The following is a 23953-nucleotide window of genomic DNA, read 5'->3' on the forward strand; positions in this document are numbered from 1 at the left end:
ATATTAACACTTTTAGATGCCGGCCGGCTCATTGGTCTAGTGGTTAAGCTCTCGCTCGCGAGACTGATATATCCTGGGTTGGAATCTCGTGAGACGTGATCGTGTATGCGTACTGCTGAGGAATCCCACAGTGGGACAAAACAGTCGTCCAGTGATTTCAGGTTTTCCATGGTGGTTTAGCTTCAATTAACTCATTATTTCAACCATTGACATAGAAATTAGTCAGAGATTTAGAAAAATATCTATAAATGGATTCCAGATACATGCGAACTCAAGTGAAATGGACTCGTTTAACTAAATAAGTAAGTTGATTAACACTGTTTTACTCAGAAGAGCATAAGAGTTGAATAAAATGATAAGAGTAATTGGCGAGACTATAACTTATTGGTGGACCAATCAGATTTATGAATAACATGCTTTGGATTTTGGCACGAAATTCATTCGTCCATTTTGCTAAAAATAACGTCATGACATTTTAGTTGATGTCAGTTCGTGATAAATCTAATTTCTAACCCTAATCATCAAATGTAAATCGTAATTCTAATTTCTCGCACTGGTTTATAACCCTCATTGAGCCATAGTAAGTTGGTCGACATTCTCAAGGTCACTTTGACATCTCCCAAGGGTCGTCAATAAATTATGGTCTGATCTAAAACTTATCAACTATTGATAACGAAAGTACTTCATCTGAGTTCTTCCGTAAATAATCATTGTTTTCTATGACTCTTGAGTAGGAAAAATATGTTTTGATAAAAAAACTGTTCATTAACTATCTAAGTACTTATTTTTAAAACGATGTACAGGTAAATTACATTAGCAAGAACTAAATTCACTTGGTTTTGTTTACTTCAATATTCCCATTGATGTTTAGGACTGAAATTGATCAGTGTCTTATTGACATATGTGCATCCTATGCGTATTGCCTCGATATTGCCTTAATTCAAAAGGACTCAGTAGTTAAGGGGATAATGCAATGGTGATTGCAGTGAACGGTACTGGGTCCGAGTCCCAGGATCAACATCAACTCTCAAGTGCAAGTACATAGAGCTGACGAGTCCCTAATAGGACGAAACTCACGTCCTGGATTCCATTGCTAGCCATTATCCATCTTTGCTTATTAAAAAGAAGTGTTAGTATAAATCAATCTCACGAATTGAAAGCATTAACTATTTGAAATGTAAAACATCACACTAGCACAATTAAATAGAATAATCATGGTGAATGAGTTTGTAACATTGTGGAATATGGTAGATATGACTGTTATTTCTTTAAATTAACATTATAGAATAGACCTGGAGTGAATATCAACTCTGAAATGTAAGTATATCCAGCTCATAAGTCCTAAATAAGATGAGACGTGTGTCATCAATCCCCTATTAGCCATATCACATCTATTCTATATTAAATAAATTTTTTCATTAAAAGCATTGTTTGAAAATAAATATGATGGAAATGAATACATTTATTTACATTTCACTTCATCTGTATACTGTCTACTATATTCCGGGGTAATGTATATATTATATATATAGACAGTTTTATGACTGTAAAGTAAACTATGACATACTCTAGTTGCCTGATAATATTCAAAATAGTACGTATTCAAATAGATAAAGGGTTAACCAAAACGATATTCTGAAGAAGTAATTCATGTTAGAAATGTCTTACACAGAAGTCTACAGTAGATTAATATATCTTTTGAATATAGTTTAAACTCAAATGAATTAAAGATATTTTCAAAATTAACTTCAGTATTCATGTAAGGCATACTTCCGGCTTTAGACTAATGATGATTGTCGAATTACAGTAATTATTTTGAGTTAGACAGAGCCAGTAGAAACTGAGGAATAAAATGGATAGCTCAGAATCAATTATAAGATTTGAACTTCGCAGATAACCTAGCCCTCCTATCCCATACACGCGAACGAATGCAGATGAAAGCAACTAGTGTAGCAGCAGCCTCTGCACCACTAGGCCTCAACATACACAAGGGGAAAAGAAAGATCCTCAAATACAACACCGATAACACCGAGCCACTCACACTTGATGGCGAAACTCTGGAAGATGTGGAATCTTTCACGTACCTGGGAAGCATCATCTATGAAAAATGAGGATCGGATGCAGACGTAAAGGCAAGGATTGGCAAAACAAGGACAGAATTCCTACAACTGAAGAACATATGGAACTCAAAACAACTGTGAACTAACATCAAAGTCATAAACGTCAACACGAACGTCAAGATAGTCCTATTTTACGAAGATGTAACATGGAGAACTACTACAACCATCATCAAGAAAGTAGTGTATGATCGAGTTAATCAAGTGATAGTGATTATTTTGCTCAAATTGTTTTGGAACATAAAGAATATTAAAAATGAAAGTCAAATTCACACACAGCTAATAATTACACCCAATTATATTGTATACCACAAACTGACTGGAAATTGAAAACATTGTGTATAACCTCAGTATATTTGACATAACTCACATGTATAAACAACTTATGAGCTGATAAAATCGGATTTAATAGCTGAATTCATGAGTTGATGTAAGCTAGAACACCATGGAAAACGTGGAAGCACTGAACGGTCATTTCGTCCAAGTATGCGACTCCTTAGCGATGCGCGCCCACGATCCTAAATACAGAATTCCAACCTAGGACATTACGTCTCACAAGCGAACGCCTAACCTATAGACCACTGAGCCACTATTCAACGGTGTTAATATATATAACTTCCATCGATTCATAAATGGCTGCACAACCATTCATTCATTGTCTGACGTAGATAATTGTCTCTATCCGATACGGATCGGACTCCACTAATCACTGGACTGATATCTCATCTTAATATCAGGCTCCTCAACAGTGCACGACTCATGAATTCGACTATTAAAATTACTACAATCTTCACAAAAACCCTATTCTGATCAAAATCAGATTTGTTATTATTAAAACAAATTTTAAAACAAAAAGTAATCAGACAATAACAAGTGAATTATCAAAATGAATTTCAATTCATTTTTCCCATGTTCAGCATGTTCTGTTTTTACTTTTCTTCTTCTGATTCATACTTCAATCATACTACTGAAATGGATGATTATCATTAATTCTTGTTTTCTGCACTTAATGATAACAGATTACAATGTTCGTAGTATATAAATTATTAAATGCTAAATGTAATTATAATGGACTAATCTTGTTTTAATCTAATTACATATATACAAATGTAGTGCAGTGTATGTGTATTCCCATACTACTACTACTACACTACCGAATATATATAAGTAGTAGGATTAAAGTGTGTACTACTTAAATAATTAGTTAGTAGACATAATGTAGATATTATGTCAAAATAATTAGAAAAAAAAGTCTGTATTAAATATCTTTGGGTAACCGGTACCTTTTCTATATCATAACTATTCATTAAGATAGTTACAACTGAATGGATAGATTTCAATTCAATGGTAATGTGAACTATTGATTACTAACTGATTGGTCTATAATCAACAGGATTACTGTTATAATATTTGAAAGTTTCGAGATGGTGGAGAAGATTTGTAGCTCAGATGGATAATGTTGACGGAGTTTTGTTCTTTGAGCTGGATAGTTTGGTTATAGAGCTTTCATTGTTCTTCTGAACGACATCATCAGCACAAATTTTGAAAGTTTCATGTTCGATCTTTTGAAATGTCACTTCTGAGAAGTTTAATAATGGAACTGAATAACTATTCAGTGTTCCCTAATAACATGTTGATTGCAATTTATAGTCAAGTTTAGTTCTGTCTAAGATTGTATGTGTGTTACTAAAACATCCTAAACGACTATGAAAGTTAGAAATGTAAACCTTTAGATGTAAACTCTGTGTTCTAAAAGTTAACTGACTGCCAAAATACTTGAAGTCCTGAGTTTAATTCCAGGTAATGTCGTGGACACTCACTCATGTGATGTACTATGCTAAGACGAAACAGGTGTGTTGTGTTTCTTAGATTTCAACGATTGCGTAAATAAGGTCATTTCATGATGGAAACTATGGTGTTGCAATACACATAGGCAGTGTTTATTCATATTCAACAATTTTACAGCTAAAACCAGTTCTTAATGAAAACTACCATGAATTAGAATTGAAATCGTTGAATAATACATGAATGATATCATGAAGTCTATTAATATTGCTCTGAACGACTTCAATTCGTAACTAATTCTGTTTTATTAAATGGAAATTTATTAGATCGTAACAAATTAATCTAAACCATTAAAATTACAATAACATCCAAAACACCCCTTCTGATACTAATCAACATATGAACACTAGAGACTGACTTCAACAGGTATTTCCTAAAGTTATAATGAGAAACAGTGACCAGTGGAGTTCAACCGGGTCTCTTGTGAGATAGTAACTCACTGATGACAACCAAAAAGTCCTAAATAGGATGAAAAGTGAGTTCTAAATTTCGCTGGTAGCCACCATGTATCTTTATAATGCTTGTGACTGCAAGCAATATCACGGCAGTCCACAGAGGATCCACATATACATCGAGAAATCGATAAAAAGTTCTAAGTAACCAATAATTCTCTTAAAATCAATAAATTTTAAGAGGTTCATTTTATTTCTGTTAAGAAATACGTCTATGATTTATACAGTTACTTTGTTTATCATCTATAAAAGTGGCTTTACAATCGTGCGATCATCTAAACTTGTCCCTGTATTATACATTTACCATTTGTAATTCATTTTAGAAGTGGGATGAAACGATTCTAAGTTGAATTAAATACTTTCAAATAAAACTTATGAATATACATTGAAATGTATGAAGAATATTAGAAGTGACAAAATCTAATATATATTAAATTCATTTGGTATTGTTTTACTTGTATCTTCCCATTGTTATTTAAGACTACAATTGGTCAGTCTCATGTCGGCATATGTGCATCCTGTGCGGATTGTCTCGATATAACCTTAAGTTATAAGCCTTTTTTAGGCAAAGATGTATAGTGGCTAGCAATCGAATCCATATTAAGCTATAAAATATGGATCAAAAAGTTAAACATCAAGCCAAAAAATGTTATTATTAAACACTGTTAAATAGTTCAACAGTTTATGTCCGTTATATATGATCATTGGTTGCTCATAATACCAATGTACAAACATATAACAATAACTCAACAATGAGTCGGGATATATGAAATATAAATAATAGTGAATCTGAAAGAACAAATAGATAACCTAGTTAATACAATAACTGACAGTTTAGCTTGTACTTAAAAGATTGTATCACTATGTGAATTTTATAGTTTTGATAGTTATCTACCAACATTATCATATAATAAACACATACAGTTTAGTATCTTACAGGTTTATATGACTGGAATATATTATTTACAGACTAAACTGAAGTTAAAATTGTATAACTACGCCTAACAAGTAATTTTAATGGTTAATAGTTTTCCGATAGATCTGAAACTCTTGGATTTTAATCGATTACTAGATCGCGGATATATATTATTGAGGAACCTCATAGTAGGACGAAACAGCCATCTTCTGTTCTCTAGTATTAAATGTTACCCTAATTATAGTCAATCTGTGATGAATACAACCAAACAAAAACAAACTGGAGTTTATCAGTATTGGGGTTGTGGAGATTATTACGTTTTTGGTTGAGATCATGAACCTACTGATGTTAGACCACCTTTGGAAACCTGGAAGCACTGGACGGCCGTTTCGTTTTATTGTGGGGCTTTCCAACAATGCGCACCCACAATCCCACTCGTGGGATTCAAACCCAGGACCTTCAGTCTCGCGTGCGAACCGCTTAACCTACTGGACCACTGAGCCGGCATACAACGGTGCTAATATCTGATCTCAACCAATCCAGGAGATTGCGTGACCATCTTCCATTGTACTGAGGTAGATACCTGTCTCTCCCAACCACAGATTATCTCCACTGGTCACAGCTTCTCACTAGAACTCGGAGAATTCCCTCACGAAGCTAGCGGGCAAATGTTAATTATCAGTTTAGGGGTTGTGGAGATTATTAGGTTTTTAATTGAGATCATGAACAAATTGATGTTAGACCACAATAGGACGAAACGGTCATCCATTGCTTCCAGATTTTCAATGGTGGTCTAACATCAATCGGTTCATAATCTCAATAAAAAGAAACTGAATTTTGACTGAACAATTTTCTATCACACTACCATCATTAATAATAAAACACTAAAAAATAAGCCCAAAATGCTAAATTTGAAATTTTAAGGAAAATATTCCTTAAACTAAACTACATAAAGTAGTTTTACCAGATTTTGCATCGTGTTAAAACGAACAATTATCCCATACATTTTGATTCCTTTATGAAAAATTTGTTTCCATTATTGATTTTACATATATATACAGTTTGGTATTCACTAGGTACAGTTCAATGGTAAAATAATAAAGAATTTCTAACTGAGAATACAATGTTTCTTTTATTCATGACATTAAGTTATCTATAAATCAATATCAGGGATTGGGGGAGGGGAAATATTCTTTAAAAAAATCCTAAGCAGTAATTATCAAAGAAACTTAGTTTCATTTTGAACTCATCAACTAAGTGTACTTGTACATTTCAATTTTTAAAAATGGATAATATCATGACATCCCTTTAAAATGTTCATATGTTCACAGAAATTAATCAGAAGGGGTTTAATGGAGATTTTAAAAATTTCACTGATTGGAGTCATGAGTCAATTTAAGCTAGACCACCATGGAAAACCTCGAAGCACTGAACGGCCGTTTCGTCCTAGTATGGGACTCTTCAGTAGTGCGCATCCACGATCACGCCCCCTGCGAGATTAGAACCCAGGACCTATCAGTCTCGCGCCAGGCGCTTAACAAACTAGACCACTGAGCTGGCAGGTATCCAACGGTGTTAATGTCTAACCTCAACCAGTCCACGAAGTTGCGCCACCGTACACCGTTGTCATCAGTGAGTTGATATCTCACAACAAACCTGGTTGAACTCGCATTGCGCACTGCTGAAGAGTCCCATACTAGGACGAAACGGCTGTCCACTGCTTCCAGGTTTTCCATGGTGGTCTAGCATCAACTGACTCATGATTTCAATCAGAGAAATTAATCAGTTATAATCTTGAATATCAATAATAAGTTAGATACAATTCTTATTATTAATCAATAATCAATGCACTTTTGGTTACCTATCAAAATAATCAAAAAGTGACTAATAATTTGTTTAGGTGATAATGTAAGCAATTGTTATTATTGTTGATTTTCTCTAAATCTTTATGTTCTTTTATTGTTATCTTTTTGGAATTAGTCATCACTGATTAATGTCTACATTTATGTAACTAAGTTGAAAAATCCTTAATTTTCATGATATAGATAGAAATGACAAATTATAAAGCCATAAAAAATATCTAGTCAAGTTGTAGTGAACGAGAGCACAAATGGGAACAACCGAATGTGTTGGAATACAAATTCTTTTTTAGTAAACGGAATACACCCATTAAGACATTAAATAAGAAAGATTAGTTCAGTGAAGAGTTCTCTTTTCGGCGAATTCATTTTCAAAGTTGTACAATCATAAATATACATATACTTATTTGTGCAGGGTGATAATAATACTGATAATAAACTTCTTTTAGACATGGTGACAGTGAGGTTAAATAAACAAAGATATTAGAAGTTTTTTTATGAAGCAAGAAAAGTTTAATAATCGTTTGATTGTTAATGGCTTAAGTATTCATCAAAGGATAGATAAGGAAGTTATCATTGGGAAAGGATGGCTCATCATGATAAGATAGAATGTTGAAATTGAGATTAAATGTAATCAGAATGATCGTGGAAACAAAAATAAACCAGTTGTGGGTAGAAGATTTAAAGGGAGGATGGAAGGTGAAGTAGATGGCTGTAAAGGAAGAAGAGTATGAGAAAGAGAAAAAAATTATAAGACATTAAGACCATGGTTGAAGAAGAAGTTGTACCAATCTCTTATGCACACACAATTCTGGTTTTTCCAGATGCATGGCTAATGCTTCGGCAATGCAAAGAAGATGCAGTTTAATTGATTTTGCGAGACTTCTACCTACCTTGTAGATGACTTTGAACGCAGTTTGTCTTGATTGAGTGACCTGTGTTCACAAGATGTTCGATTACTGAGCTTCTTATTGAACCGTTGCCTCCTCTTTTTAGCCATGCCAGACAATGTTCTTGAATTCTTTTGGATAAAGTACGCATCGAACGACCTGTATGCCTAGCTCCACATGAGCAGGTAAACTGATAAATGCACATTGAGTTTGTCAGATGCGATAATTTATCTTTTAGATCATTGGAAATGTATTTATTACGAATGTATTAATCCTGTATAACATAAACTATTGAAGGTTTTAACTATTTATCGATCGTTTTAATCAATAACAATTAACAGTGAATAAGGTCTTATAACAAAGAATATGAGAAGGGGCTTTGCGGAGATTGCAGTAATTTCAATAGTTGAGATCATGAATTAATTGAACCTAGCTCACCATGGAAAACCTGGAAGCACTGGACGACCGTTTCGTTCAATTGTGGGACTCTCCAGCAGTTCACATCCCCGATCCCGTCTCGCGAGATTCCAACCCAGGATCTATCGTTCTCGCGCGCGAGCGCTTAACCATTAGATCACTGAGTTGGCATCCAACGGTGTTAATATCTAACTTCAACCAATCCACGAAATTGAGCGACAAATCCATCACTGTCATCAGTGAGTTACTATCTCACAACTAACCCTGTTCTGGGTCCGGATCTCGCAAAGCGGGATCGTGGATGAGCATTACTGAGGAGTCTCATATTAGGACTAATGAATTCAACTTTAAAATTAATTTAATAGTGGACTATTATGAATAAACATTTTACATATAAATAATGAATTTATATCCTTTAGATATCTTGATTCATGCATTCATTCACTTAGTTTAATGTTTTAATTTCAATGTAAGGACTTGTTTCCATCATTATTACTATAATTTCCAGGATATCAGTAGTTTTATTAACTTATCAAATGAACTATTCCATTACAATATTTAATGTATGAATGTCTCTAATTAATACTGCAACAAAGAATACTTTGAATTAAGACTGCAAAATGATGTACATCTTGATGTATTGAACAAAGAATTGTAAGTAAATTGAAGAATAACCTTTTAATAAATATTGGACAGTATTCCCGAATACTATTCGACGGCCTATGCTCCATTGGGAGTAACAGGCGTAAATAAGTATTCCCGAAAATTTGATTGGATCATAACAAATAATGATTTATCTTGGTTGCCATACACTGGATTCATAACAATAGTCAGATTAAAGACAATTTAACGAACGTAAAACTATACAACTCAAGTAATAAACATTATTTGGCACTTGTTTAAGCTAATATATTTCTATGGGATTATTTAAGAAGAAGATCATTTGCATTAGGAACTAGTATAAACTAAAAAGTCACTAAAAACCAAAGAACACTGAATGAATGTTTCGTCATTGTTCTTCAGACCCTCATCATATGAACCCGTAATATAACACAGATTTGGACATGATAACATCAGATATCTACATGAAGTTTAATAGTTAGTATTGATATATTCAGAGTAATAACTCTTGTAGTATCAAAGTATTATCAGTATAGTGTAGGTAACCGTATGCCAGTAATCATAAAGTTTACTGATAACAAACAATGGCGAATGTCTTTCATCTACGTATGGACATAATGAATATCTTACCAAAATCTAAAATATTATTTTTAATGAATCGTTACATTTTAACCAGTTAGCTGAATGACATAAACAACACTGTAGTGGATTTAACAGTAATTGATATCTTTTTTAATGTATAACCTTAATAAAATAATAAACATGGCACAAGTCCATGAAGTCACTGGCAAGTGGACTGAGCCATGTTGGTAGGTGTATACTACCTGGTTGGGAACCGCGAGATGATAGCAACCGATGGTTAGAGACCTTGAATGACATGGCTCAAAATCGTTTGCAATGGCACAGATGCATCCGCTCTCTGTGTTCTCTAAAATTTTAGTTTTTTGAATTCTTCATGTCCCTTTTTTCTCTTTCCGAATTTATTTCACTGGATTATACTCTTTGAATAACATCTTCAAGCAATAATGTTTCCGATCACTCCTTATACTTTTACTACCTCTACCACTATGGGATTTGAATCGACAATTGTATCTGTGTGGTAATGTGGTATGGAAACTCTGACTGATGTACGTACACACGAAGTTCTACGTTGTTACTGACTGACTGAATAAAATAATATGCTTAACATAGTTATCTGCAGTGTTTTCACTGTTCAATAAGTTTATCATACCCTGTATTTACCATCGTTTTTCACTTTGTTTTCTGAATGACTACTGAATATTAAAGTATAATATAAATTAAAGATTTCATTTAAAGCCCTAACTTTATAACGATATTTGTGTTTCTTTTTATATCCAGAATGTCAAATTATTCATATCAGACAGTTATGAATCGCTTCAGATGTTTAGAATGAAATGTTCAATGAGCATTACACTTTGAATATATAACACTCATCAACTTAATGAACGGAGGAAAGATTGTTTGATACAACACACTAGGTCAGTTAGTCAGCTACAATGTAGGACCAGGCACATATATGCACCGGTCCAAGTCGCCATATCTGATTAGCACAACAAGATGAACACTGAATTCATAGAAGTAATTAATTCAATGGTGATAATTTATAAAAGAAAGATTTCATATAAGGATATAGTACAGGAAGAAAGAATGAGTTGGTAGAAAGAAATATATAAAGCAATTTTAATCTCATCGTTTAAGGGAAGACAGAGAGTGTATACACCGGCACCATTGTGATCAATTCTGAGCCATATCATCCAGAGTTTCCAACCATTGGTTACGATAGTCATGCAGACCCCAACCAAGTAGTCTGCATCTACCAATATGACTACGACTAGAAGTTATTGACTTCAAACACTGATACCATATTTTGGTTTGGTCACCGCTAACTTACTTTCAACCCTCCCTAACACTAGTCAGTATTGCTTATCGTGGTAATCGATGTTCAAGCATACATAACACACATTAGATAAACATTGAAAATGTTGTTAATAACTTCAATAAATCTTTACTCTTACGGAAAATAATTAAAAAAAAACCCATCCCAACTCGAATAAAGTCATACACATCAATAGTGTTTTTTTTGCTGTACAACCCCATTATATCACTCAAAACATAATAACTTACCAACTAAATGTTGACATATGTCCCATTCTGCTTGAATCCTTTGTTTTTCTTGCTTTGAAGAAGAAAATAGTTCTCTTTTTTTATTTTACTATTTTAATTAGTAACCAACGTATTTTACTCTAGTTGATTGATGATCTTGTTTATTTCCAATATTCTTTTCTTTATTATTATTAATTAAATCATAAAAAAATAATCAAATTATTTTACAGTTTTGTTATTTTCTTAAAAATAAAAAAAATTGTTTATTTTGTTTTGCTTTTTTCTATTTTTTTTCTGTTTTTTGTTGTTGTTGCTAGGGGTATTTGAGAAATGAGTATAGTTCCAATTGTTATTTACAATGATTCTATTATTAAAAAAATAATGAACTATTCAATCTCTTATGTTTATGTTGATGATGTTGATGGTGACGGTGACGATGATATGGATGGTGCTGATGATGATGCTGATGTATATTTTTTATTCTCCTTGTTCTTTCTGCACCTAATATAATTTTTCTTTACAAAACTATTAGTTGATTTCATTCATAATGATCGGTTTTCATTTAAATTTTCACAAGGTCATATAGATGATTTAACCAATCAGATAGGAAATAGTAGGCGGCACCGAATATATTTAGGATGTGTTATGCTTTCGAAAAGAATAAAAATACTAATAATAACACAATATGGTATCGATATTTTTTTCTTTTTTCTTTTCTTTTTCTTTATTTTTTTAAGGAGGAAATATTCATTTATAGAAAATATAGTTTTTATGTGTGCATATTGGGTAGTGTATGTATATAAAAATGTGTATAAATACATGTCTATACCGGCATTTTCCAGGTCATTTAAATCATTGACCTAATCATATAAGTTTGATGTAATTCACTGATTTTGTGTGTGTGTGTGTGTGGGTGTGGGGGGGATTTGTTGTTGTTACCAAAAGTTAAACATGTATTACTATGCCCAAAATAATTTGATATAGTTACTATAGTTATTAAATATAGAAAATGCTAGTAAAATACTTTATATAATAATATTGGTAAAAAACGACAATTAGAAAGGAAACCTACGCAAAGTAATACAACACACCTATTTATAGCAAACAAATGTGAAGAATAGTCTTAGTACGTCCCCCTTTTTTATTATTATTAATAGTTCTAAGCACATAAAGATGTTTTTATTAGGCCTGTAAAACATGTGACTAGAATAAGAAATACCGGTTAACTATGTTTTATCTTATATAATGTAATAAGTTAGTACTATTTGTATTGGTAAAGTGTATTTTTAGTCTTCTATAGTTTATAAGTTGATAAATCAAGTGAATTACTAACATCTATTTTATAATTACATGTAAAATATAAACGTTTAGATAAGTATTATGATATGAGAAGCAATATATCTTTCAGTTGACGTGATGGTATTACAATGCTGTTCTGAAAGCTAATGAATACTGACATTTTAGTTTAAGTAGTATTCGTTTTTGTGATTCTCATGAATATCTCTGATGTCATTACATTTTCTAGTTTCACAGCGTTATCTACAGTATTTTCACTAAGTTGAAATGATTGCTGCTTAAAGATCTGTTGACGAAATAAAGCATAAAAAATAACGAATCAAAAAGAGGGGTTGAGCAAGATCATGAATCGATTAGAGTTAAACATTAACACCGTTAGATGCTGGCTGGGTGATCTAGAGGTCAAACATTCGCGCACGAGGTCGAAGGTCATGGGTTCGAGTTTCGCGTTTGGGATCATGGGTGTATATTGTTCAGGAGTCCCATACTAGGATGAGACTGTCATCCAGTGACCCCAGGTTTTCAATGGTGATCTAACTTAGAATGACTCATGAATTCAACTGCTAGAATCACAAAGAATTCGATTTATTTTCATTGGATAAGTTTTATCAATCAGTGATTTGAATAAGTTATTAATTGACAGAATAGTAAGATGTATGCATAACTTAATACATCATTACTGGTTTGGTACAAATACAATGAATGAGCGAAATATATGTAGAAATTGAGATAATGAAATAGCATGCGATTATCTTTTTATTACACCAAGGCAAAATTTACATATAATCATAAAAAGCAGTTGTAAACTATTTACACCTATTATGGTGATACATATCATAAATTGATATCCACTGAAAACATGAAACATTGGTTTGAGGTAGTTGGAATCGATCTTCAAGAAACTTTGGGTTTACATTTCATCCTAGTCCAAAGCAATGGCAAATCTACAGTTACCTGACTACAGAACACATTGAATTCTAACTGATGAAATGAACTGACGGAATTCTACAGCCTATCAGTAGGAGAAAAGCATGGCATTGGCTACTGCTCTATGTAATATAGAATATTTCGTTTTCGTTTATAGCTGCTTAGACATGTGTTTCATTAACCACATGTAGATTACAGTAAATTGAATAAATACCACTTAGCGCGACCAATTGCTGACATTTAGTAATCTAAGCAGCTACCTTTTTGAACTTATATCTTTGATGGTATCATGAGACTACAAACTATTACAGTACTAAGTTTAATCCGACATTACGTCGTGGATCAAGAAGTAATCAAAGATTAAGACGAAACAACTCCCTTTTTCTGGCTTTCAATGGCTACCCATCTAATACCAATGCATAATGAAAATAACAAGTTGTGAAAATACAAATTCTAGACTACTCAAATTTAGTGACAGATAAAATAAGTAACATGACACTTAGTTCGTTGATGAATATTAATGTGTATATGTAATTATGATGAAAGACGCCAGAGCTTTTTGTAGCCCACTGATTTGATTCCAAATCGAAAGAATGAAATGAATATATCATAAACATAAATTTTCCATTTAACTCCGTCTGTATTAAGAAGGTGTTAAGAAGCCAAATACGGGCTGCGTTAGATGAATTTATTTCAAGCACTCGTTTATTCACACAAGCATTCAGAATGAAAAGCATGGAAACAAAGCGGGGAAAGCAAGTGAGCTAACTCATTTTGATAAAGCGTCCAGACAAAAATAAACCGAAGACATATGATTAATAGGGTAAGCGATACACACACATACGCCCATATAAATCTATATTTATTCATATATCTGGAATAATGATCATTACCACTATTATTGTGTTGTGCGATTTCTATTCAGTTTAGTTGTTAATTTGTTCTCTTTAAAATAAATTTTTTTTCAGTTTGATTACCACTCACCTAACCGTCCAAATCCCCGACACTTATTACGTAACCCAACTTTATCAATATCCGTCAATATTCATCTTCAAATGACCTAAAGTATATATGTATAATCATTGTGCTTAATAGTGACGAATTTCGAGGAGCGATTCCTGGATTTTTATTAGGAAGCAGTGATTAGTAAAGTTCATTTATGTTGGGTGTGAGACAGTTATCTATGAATGACAATAAAAGATGGTTTCACAATATTGCAAATCTATTAAAGTCAGATCATTGGATGGCGGTTCAGTAATGTAAAGATTCAATATTCGCTGTGAGACCTCGTGGCCCTAAATTCGACATCGAATGGAAACGAAACGTCTGTTTGACGCTTCCTGATTTTAGACGGTTGTTTTATTAAAATCAGTAGGTAAACTATAAAACTCAGAAATCTTCACAACTTCTCGGTACTAGCACTATTAATCCTTGTCACTTCAACGTTTCAATCACCACTGTCTCTTATTTAACATTACATGATCGTTTAAATGCGGATGCGATTATAAATAGCCGATGAGAATCCAAGAAATAAAATGTATTGACATATTACTCTCATTTAACCATTAAAAACACGAAGTTCAGCGAAGAACGATCTCTTTTCAACGAATTTATTATCAAGCTGTATAATCATATATGTATATGAAAAACTTTTTATGTCAAAGTACTAGTTCCATGAGGACGCAGCAATTGGGAAGACTCTCCCGGTCTCCCACATTGTACGGCGATTCCATGTACCTAAATTAATGTTTGCTCTGGTTGTCAGAAGAGGCATCGGCCTCATGGCTTCCGAAGGAACTCGACTTTTACCATGAGGGGTCATAACTCTTCTAAATAAACACCTTCTGACTCCCAGGGCAGAGTTTAAATGGTTTGAATTAATTTTTCTGGTTAGCGTTTTTTTAGCGAGTTACTTTTCTACGGAATGGGGTCGCTAACCCCATCCCCAACCCTCCTCCTTTATCCGGGCTTGGGACCGTCAGTAGCTCCAGACGGGCTCCAGGCTGAGTTATGAGGACACATAAACAAGGAATAACCATGATGATACAGTCGAAAGTTTATATAATAATAGACTACGTAATATGAATAATAACAGTAGACTTAATAAGTTAGTAATGAATGATAATATAAACGCATTATGATGATTAACATGTTTTTGTTACAATGCTTAAAGGTAATAGAGGTGCAGAATATAAATAAAATGATATCATGAACATTGATGAATAAAATCATAAGAATATGTGACGTAGCTAGAGGGAGAAATGTAATAATAATATAATGATAACAGATCATGACCGAGGTAGTGATAACGGTAGAACGTACTTCTTTTGTATGCACAGTTTTGCCTTGAATTCATGGATGGTAAGAGCTACTGCTATTTTGAGGGTTTGGATACGAAGAAATCTAGGTAGGTTTGAACGTATCACATACACAACCTTAAAATCAACCTGTGGAACAGTGGACTAATTAGAGTAAATTAGATGTCCAAGAATAAAACTTATAACTACTTTCTTATCACCCTTGTAGAACCACACGGGAACATGTTCCCATATCCAAGGTGAAAGCGATTTCTGGAAATGGCCAATGTACTATGCTCCACAAAAGAAGGTAAACTGGTAGATGCATATGAAGGCGATTAGACGGGGAAGTTTTTACTTTATGGATATAGGAAACGAGTTCCTACCAGTGAACGTTACTAGCAGTTTTGCCGCATAAAACGTTCTTCGTATTACTTCCGTTAATCGATTTTTAACTACATCAAATGCTTGATTACCTTTGAATTTCAGATTTATATAAAGGTATTTTTTTGGAACGAAAAACTCGGGTTTCTTTTCATGACATCTTTTCCATGTTTTTCTCTATGAAGCGGCTTGGATGACCGTTTTCCGCCAGAGTTTTCCTAAAGAATGCATTCCGTACTACATGTACAAAGCATTCGATAACATAAGGATTGAGTAAGATTCTTCTCTCTCTGCTTTAAGTAACCCAGCTATAGAATTTGGTCAGCTGGCAACTCCATGTTTTTTTTTTCTAAAAATGAATCATTTTAAGGAACCAAAGTACTTCATGAACGAATGTTAACGATGAAATCGATTGCACAACTATACATAATAAATAAAAAGTATAAATTAATAGTAACTCAATAGGTATATTAGCAGTAATAAAAATAATGACAATTTGAATCAATGTTTCAACATCCAAAGTAGGTGTAAACTTGAGAAAATAGACATTGAAATAACAATCTCCAAGACTATTATTACAATAACAAAGCAGTAGGCTTCAACACCACAATAAAAAAGCAAGAATCTGGACTACATAACGATGAACACCAACCCGGTCTCATATGATGGGGAAGCTCTAGAAGATATGGAAACTTTCACGCACTTAGACAGCATCATCGATGAACGTGGAGGATCTGATGAAGATATGGTAAAGCAAGGACAGCATTTTTACAACTGAAGAACAACTATCATTCGACATCCAAGTCATAATCTTTAATACGAAAGTCAAGACAGTCCTGTTTCACAGAGCTGAAACGTTGAAAAATACTTTAAACATAATCAAAATTGTACAGGTATTTATGAACAATTGTCTACGCAAGATAATGAATGTCCATTGACCAGATATCATCAGCAATCATCTACTTTGGGAGAGTACAAACCAGCTCGCATCTGAAAAGGAAATTCGGAAAAGACGATGAAAGTGGATAGGATATACATAGGACGGAAACCGCCAAACTGCATCATGAGACAAGCGCTAACTTGGAATCCTGAAAGGAAGCGGAAAAGAGGAAGACCAAAGAACACAATGCAGTGAGAATTGGAAGGAGATATGAAAAGGATGAATAACAACTGGAAGGAGATGGAAAGGATTACCCAGGACAGAGTGAGTTGAAAAATCCTTGGCGGGCGCCTATGCTTCTCCACAAGGAAGCAACAGATATAAGTGGATAATTAAGTAGGTAATTATCATCACTCATCCAGCAACTTACTATGTGAACATATTTTAACATCATACAATTAGGTATTTCTTCTCAGGATGTAATTACATGTCACCAACGATAGGAAACAGTCATTTTCCTAAGCCATTCCTACTCTAATCGCTTTGTTACAAATTTATTCTGAATTCAAAAACTATAGTTTTTGATTTGAGTTCCTAGTGTTTCTGATATATATCAGAGTTGAGACTGTCTAGTTACCATTTTAGTAGATATTATAAAAAATGATACATGACTAGTAATAGTGTAGCGAACGAGAACACAAGTGGGGACAATCAAATGTATTTTAATACGAAATTACATAACATCCTATTAAAATCTGTAAACCATACAGATAATAATTCATTTGCTAACCGTCAATCAATCGTCTCAGACTTCATTATTCTTTCATTTACACACCAATCTTCTTAACCTTGTGTTACAAATCATTTCATTTTCGATTGATGATACATACTACTTATATACCTGTCAATATCAGTAGCACACATCATAGTAGTACTGTTATAATTTTCAATACAAATATTTCACTGATTAAAATCATGAGTCAATTGAAGCTAGACCATCATGGAGAACCTAGAAGCACTGGACGGCCGTTTCGTCCTATTGTCGGACTCCTCAGCAGTGCGCATCCACGATTCCGCATACCGCGAGTTTCTAGTGAGAAGCCGTTACCAGTGGAGTTCAACCAGGTCTGTTGTGAGATATCAACTCATTGAAGACAATGGTGTACGGTGATGCAACTTCGTGGACTGGTTGAAGTTATACATTAACACCATTGGGTGCCGACCGGCTCAGTGGTCTAGTTGGTTAAGCGCCTGGCACGAGACGGATAGGTCCTGGGTAAGAATCTCGCGGGGTGCGGGATCGTGGATGCGCAGTACTGAAGAGTCTCATACTAGAACGAAACGGTCGTCTGGTGCTTCTAGGTTTTCCATGGTGGTTTAGCTTCAATTGACTCATGATCTCAACCAATGAAATTTCTAAAATCTCCATAAAACCCCTTCTGACAAATATGTCAGCCAAATATTATCGACTTACTTTTTTCCTAATATATCTATTATCCATCAGACAATAATTTTACGTAATTCTAACTAGTTTATCACTCTTTTTTTCATTGAACGTAATTACTGTCAACTTGTCAATGTTCAAGTTATGGATTATGATCGAAATCTAGAGTGATTTATTTCCAAACTGATCTACTAATTAAATTGGTGAACAACTTTTGATTCCCTTTTTGTTTTCATTTTTATTCAATAATATAAAATCAAATTTTAATGATAAAAAAACAAACAAACAGGGGGAGATGTAACTATCGGTTTATCCTCATAAATCACATGTTTCATATCAAATACAAAACTGATTTTGTTATTTGTCCTTTTACTAAACGTTATATCATTAATGTTTTGTGATTATATAATCATTATCAGAATAGGGTTTTGTGGAGATTGTAGTAATTTAATAGTTGAATTCATGAGTCAATTGAAGCTAGACCATCATGGAAGCACTTTACGGCATTTTCGTCCTAGTATAGGACTTCTCAACAGTACGCATGCACGATCTCGCATCCTAGGGATTCGAACCCGCGACTTATTAGTTTCATGCGCAAACGTTCAACTTCTAAGCCACGGAGCCAGCATTCAACGGTGTTAACGTCTGACTTCAACCAAATATTTTTGGAGAAAGTATAAAAAAGTATTAATTTAGAAAAAATATTTGATATTTTTAATACAATTTCCATCCTGACTAATACTGAAAAGTAAATGTGTGAAAACCTGAAATAGATAGATAGAGAGATGGTGTAGTGAATATACACTACCTTTAAGTTAAACAAAAGTTCTAACACAGTTATTTAAACTATTTTAGAAAGCAATTCATCCCCAAATGTCTGAACTTTTATATTACTAATTTTAGCTAGACAACCAGTGAAAGCTAGGGAGGATTGAACAAGCATATTTTTATAGAATGAAACTTTACATCAGTGGAAGTTCATAATCTTGACAGAAACTGAATTTTAAACGTTTAGGCCTCTCGGAGATCCTATAACCTACAACTCACTGAACTGAAATCTAATGGATAATGTTTCCAACCAATGAATATCTTTTCCTATAGCTAATACGTATCTCACACCTAACATATTTATTTCTTATTGAAATCATCAATAGACCTTAGTTAGAGAACTATTGCACATCTGTTAACAAACAGCTCATTAATACACACTTACGACCTAGCCCCTAGAGATCGAAGTCAAGAACTTCAGTCAAACGTATAAACGCTTAAGTTTTAGATCAGTGAGCCGATTACATACACATCTAACTTTGATCAGTATACAGTCAGTAAATGATCTTAATGAAAAGTTCAATAATCTTCATATATCCGTAAACTAAATGTTTACTTCTTAGTTGGCACATGTTTATTATGTTTATTGGTAATACCTTTGCTTATTGAACCTCATTGTCACCATGTCTAACAGAAGTTTATTATCAGTACATGAGCTCCAAATTTTGGGGAAGCCGCTATAGTGAACTTTGGGGAAATGGTACAAAAACCCCAACATTTCCCCGAAATTCCCCTTTAACCTTAGTCAAGGTCATTTGTCTTTGAGAGTTTCTCCAAAATACTCCAAAATTTCCTCAAACTTGGGAGCTCGGGTATTCTTATCATCCTGTAAAAATAGGTATATATATATATTTGCGATTGTACAGCTTTGAAAATGAATTCGCCGAAAAGGGAACTCTTCACTGAACTAATCTTTCTTATTTAATGTCTTAATGAGTGTATTCCATTTACTATTATGTTTATTCCTTCAAATTACTACTACCGATATAATTCTATTCAACTATGTTAATCAAATGTTGTTTTTTTAATAAAGGAAATTGCTATATATGCGTGAACTATTGACATTCTAATCATTTTTAGTTATAAAGAATAATAAACTGTACGTAATACTTCTTTTTTTCCTTTTCACTATCATAGTTACTTGAGATAAACAACAAAACAATGCCTAGATACCAAAAATGTTTTATTCAAATTGGCTACAAAAACAGCTGTCCAATGTTTATTTTTTTTTAAATTTTTGGTAATTATCTCACTAAAATCAATCTATGACGTAATCTGTTTACAGTGAACAAACTCGACAAACTTCGTATACGAATTTTTAAAAATAAAACAAAACAAGGTAGTTATGAATTGTAACGGTAAAATGAATTTGATTTGTATGTGTTTCTAAAGGATTGTTATTGGTTAGTCACTTGTGAGATTTGTATATTCTATGAGAATTACATAGAGATTGTTATTTAATGAGTTAGATAATGATTAGAAGTGGATACCAGAAAATGAAATCTACGATGGTGAAGATGTCACAGGTATTCGGAGTTTGACAACGCTTTAACCAGTAACACCTTCTAATATGAATTGTACCCACTAAGTGAAATCAAAAGACAGAAGCGAGGAGGTTCGAAGATATATTTGATAGGCTATCAATATATCGAGGATCGTCTGATCTAATCTGGCTAGCGATTGCAGTAGATGTTGAACACGGCGTTCCTACTCATGATCTGGTGCGGATGCATGACCGAGCGCCTTCAGCTAGGTGAGTCCATTAAAACTAATGTGATCAGCATTCAATGTCGAAGACCTAAAGAGCTATTTATTTTGGGGATTTATTTACCGCTACAATGGTAAACTACAAACACTCATATATCAGATTCATACTCATTGATTGAGTAAATGGCTGTCTGAACTCAGAAGTTCAGTGGATAATACATCGGCGTTTTAGGTGAAAGGGGTTGGATTAGAGTTTCAATTTGAACATCAACAATAAGATCAAAATGCATCAAGCTGATGAGTCCCAAATAGAACAAAACGCATATCTTGGATTAAATTATTAGCTAATATCTAATTTTAAGATCAATGAGACAAATCTAAATTTAAAATTGATGAATTTCATTACTTTGTTTTAATCCCATTACTTAGTCAATCGAACTTACTTCGTTTAACTTCATGAGTTGGCTTCATAATTGATTAATGAGTTATCCTGTAGATATGAGGATTTACTTGGGTTCACAAATGTGCTGATAGAGAATTCTTACTGTGATTACCTTAATCCTTGATCTGGTCTCCTCCACTTCAACCATTTCATTTCTGTCTCTTCGAACAATTTATTGATGACCTATATCAACCGGCGGCCTGCTTGAATATCTGGGCTACCTGTTCCTCCGATCTAGATATTTCATCAAGTTATCTGTTTTGTTGTTTGTTTTAGCACATCACTATGTCTATTGTGCGCACAACCTATTCAGGCGCGTTTATGGAAAGTTTACAACCTTTCGCTATACGGGATACAAAAAGGTACAATCAGCGACATCATGGTGGCTGGCAATATGCATTGAAACAAATGAACAGTAATCAAATATGGATTACCGAACTTCTAACATCTAACTGGACATCATTCAAAATTTATCGTCACAATCGATCAAGGTATAAGAACAGGAAACTTGTTGAAATACTTTATGCTGAGAATTCTATGTTGTACCAAAAATATAATGTTGAATAAAGCGAATAATAATAATATCTATCAGTGAAGGTAAGTCTTATTTTTAAATAACAAGAAATGCATTATGTTCATCCCCGACCGTTGTTACTACCTCGACGTGGTGGTCAGCTTTGCTTATCGTAATTAACCAATCGAGCTATACTGGCTGGAACAATCGTTCCTCAAGGTCCTACCATGCCAGACAGGTCGGTCGAAGAACAATAAGTCCGAAGGCGAAGTCATACTGCTGACTGTACAGAAGTGTGATAGCAGTAAGGTGTTTCTTTCAGATAACCAGCATCACATCGATGCTGACTTCCCACAGGGAGGGGTAAGGTGAGAAAAGGTCGACCCTAAGAATGCACACATCGCTTTATCCTACGGTTATCCGTTTCCGTTGGTAAGATCTCAACAAGTACGGAGCTAACACGAAAATTACTCACAAAGAGGTGGTATGTGACCGACCTCAAGCAGTTGTCCTTTGGGCACTGTGGTCATACTCTCAGATCACTATTATTATTATTGGCTTTGTTCAATATTATGTTTTTGGCACAAATTATTTCAACAGGTTTCCTTTTCTTATTTCTTTATCGATCCTTGCGATAAATATTGAGTGGTCGCCAGTTAAATGTGAGCAGTTCAGGAATTAGCATCTGAATAATGTATATTCTTTTCGATGAATATAGCCAGCAACCACGATGTCTGATTGGGCTCTTTTGTAACCTGTATAGCAAAATGTCGTAAACTTCTCACAAGCGCACCTGAATAGGTTATGAGACTAATAGGCATAATATTGTGTTAAAACAAACAAGCAAAAAGTTGACTTCTTGAATTATCCAGATTGCAGGAACGAGTAGCCCTGATATTCAAGCAGGCCGCCACTAAGAGCACCTCTAATCCAATTTCGGTGAGACTCTAATTTATGAACGACCTTTGAACGAATCTTAAGCGGCCTTGAGAAATACTAGCCAATCAGCAAACAGTCAGTATAGAGTAAAAATATGTTACACAAAACCAAGGAAATAAAGTGGATACACTTCTTATACGTGGTCCAGAAACTTATCAAGGTTAGAAAGAGGTTCAGAGGTTCTAAAATCATAATGCCTGCAGTAGAGGAAATCATCCATACGGCTACAGAATAGTCGGCCTCTGGGGCCATGATAAAGCCGCAAAAACTCTTTCAGCCTCGACTACATAGCTTCAATATTGTTTATGTGCACTCCGGTTGCTGAGTGCATAAAATGCTACTTGTGGATAACGACACGTTGCATATAACCAAGCCTATGTAGGAGTCTGTACGCTCTCCAAACATCCGTATGTATTGTAGTACCTGGCTGCAGCCAGTGTTACTGGTGCTTTTATTATCCAGTTCTCAATAATTGTCGTAATTTGCCTTAGTTAGGAATTATATATAGGGTTTTCATCACGAACTGACATCAGCTATAATGCCGGAAATTTGTTTAGTCAAATGGATGAAAGTCCGATTTGATTGATTCGTCCTCAAAATATAGCCTCGCCGTCTTATTTCTTATAGCTGCTCAATTATCACGCTTTGTACAAAATTCCTTGTGAACCGACCGTACGTTAGCATTAAGCACTGAAGTTGGCGCCGTAACCTTGAAATTTCTTTAGCGCTTCTGATTGGCTCGTCCATAAATTAGATTCTCGCCCCAATTTCCTTTTTAGGTACCTCCAAAAGAACCCTTCCACAGTGTGTGGGCAATCAGGAACTGATAACCACTCTCATACCTCTAATAATACTCATTATGTTCATCTACATTTAAGATAATAAACACTGAGTTTGACAAAAAAAACAGACGAAACAGAAATGAATCTATCTTATCATACCATGGATATATTGATTCACCGTTACCGTTTTTTTCTGTTTAGATTTGTCTCTTTTTTTTCACTTTTTTTAATACAATCGTTGTGACATGATCAATAAAAATGAAACAGCAACC

At 33.9% G+C, this 23953-nt stretch overlaps 1 protein-coding gene across 1 annotated transcript in view; it reads right to left on the reverse strand.

The window, feature by feature from the left end:
* The window catches only part of COL4A1_1 (collagen, type IV, alpha), a 74668-nt gene extending 62881 nt beyond the window's left edge, over positions 1-11787 (reverse strand). The window contains exon 1 of the mRNA XM_051208504.1: positions 11263-11787. Coding sequence (XP_051073065.1) covers positions 11263-11288 — 26 coding nt within the window. The 5' untranslated portion in view covers positions 11289-11787. The remainder of the gene's footprint in view (positions 1-11262) is intronic.
* Positions 11788-23953: the final 12166 nt, after the last annotated feature.

This window comes from Schistosoma haematobium, chromosome 1 (assembly GCF_000699445.3).
Source record: "Schistosoma haematobium chromosome 1, whole genome shotgun sequence".
Classification (NCBI taxonomy): Eukaryota; Metazoa; Platyhelminthes; class Trematoda; order Strigeidida; family Schistosomatidae; genus Schistosoma; species Schistosoma haematobium.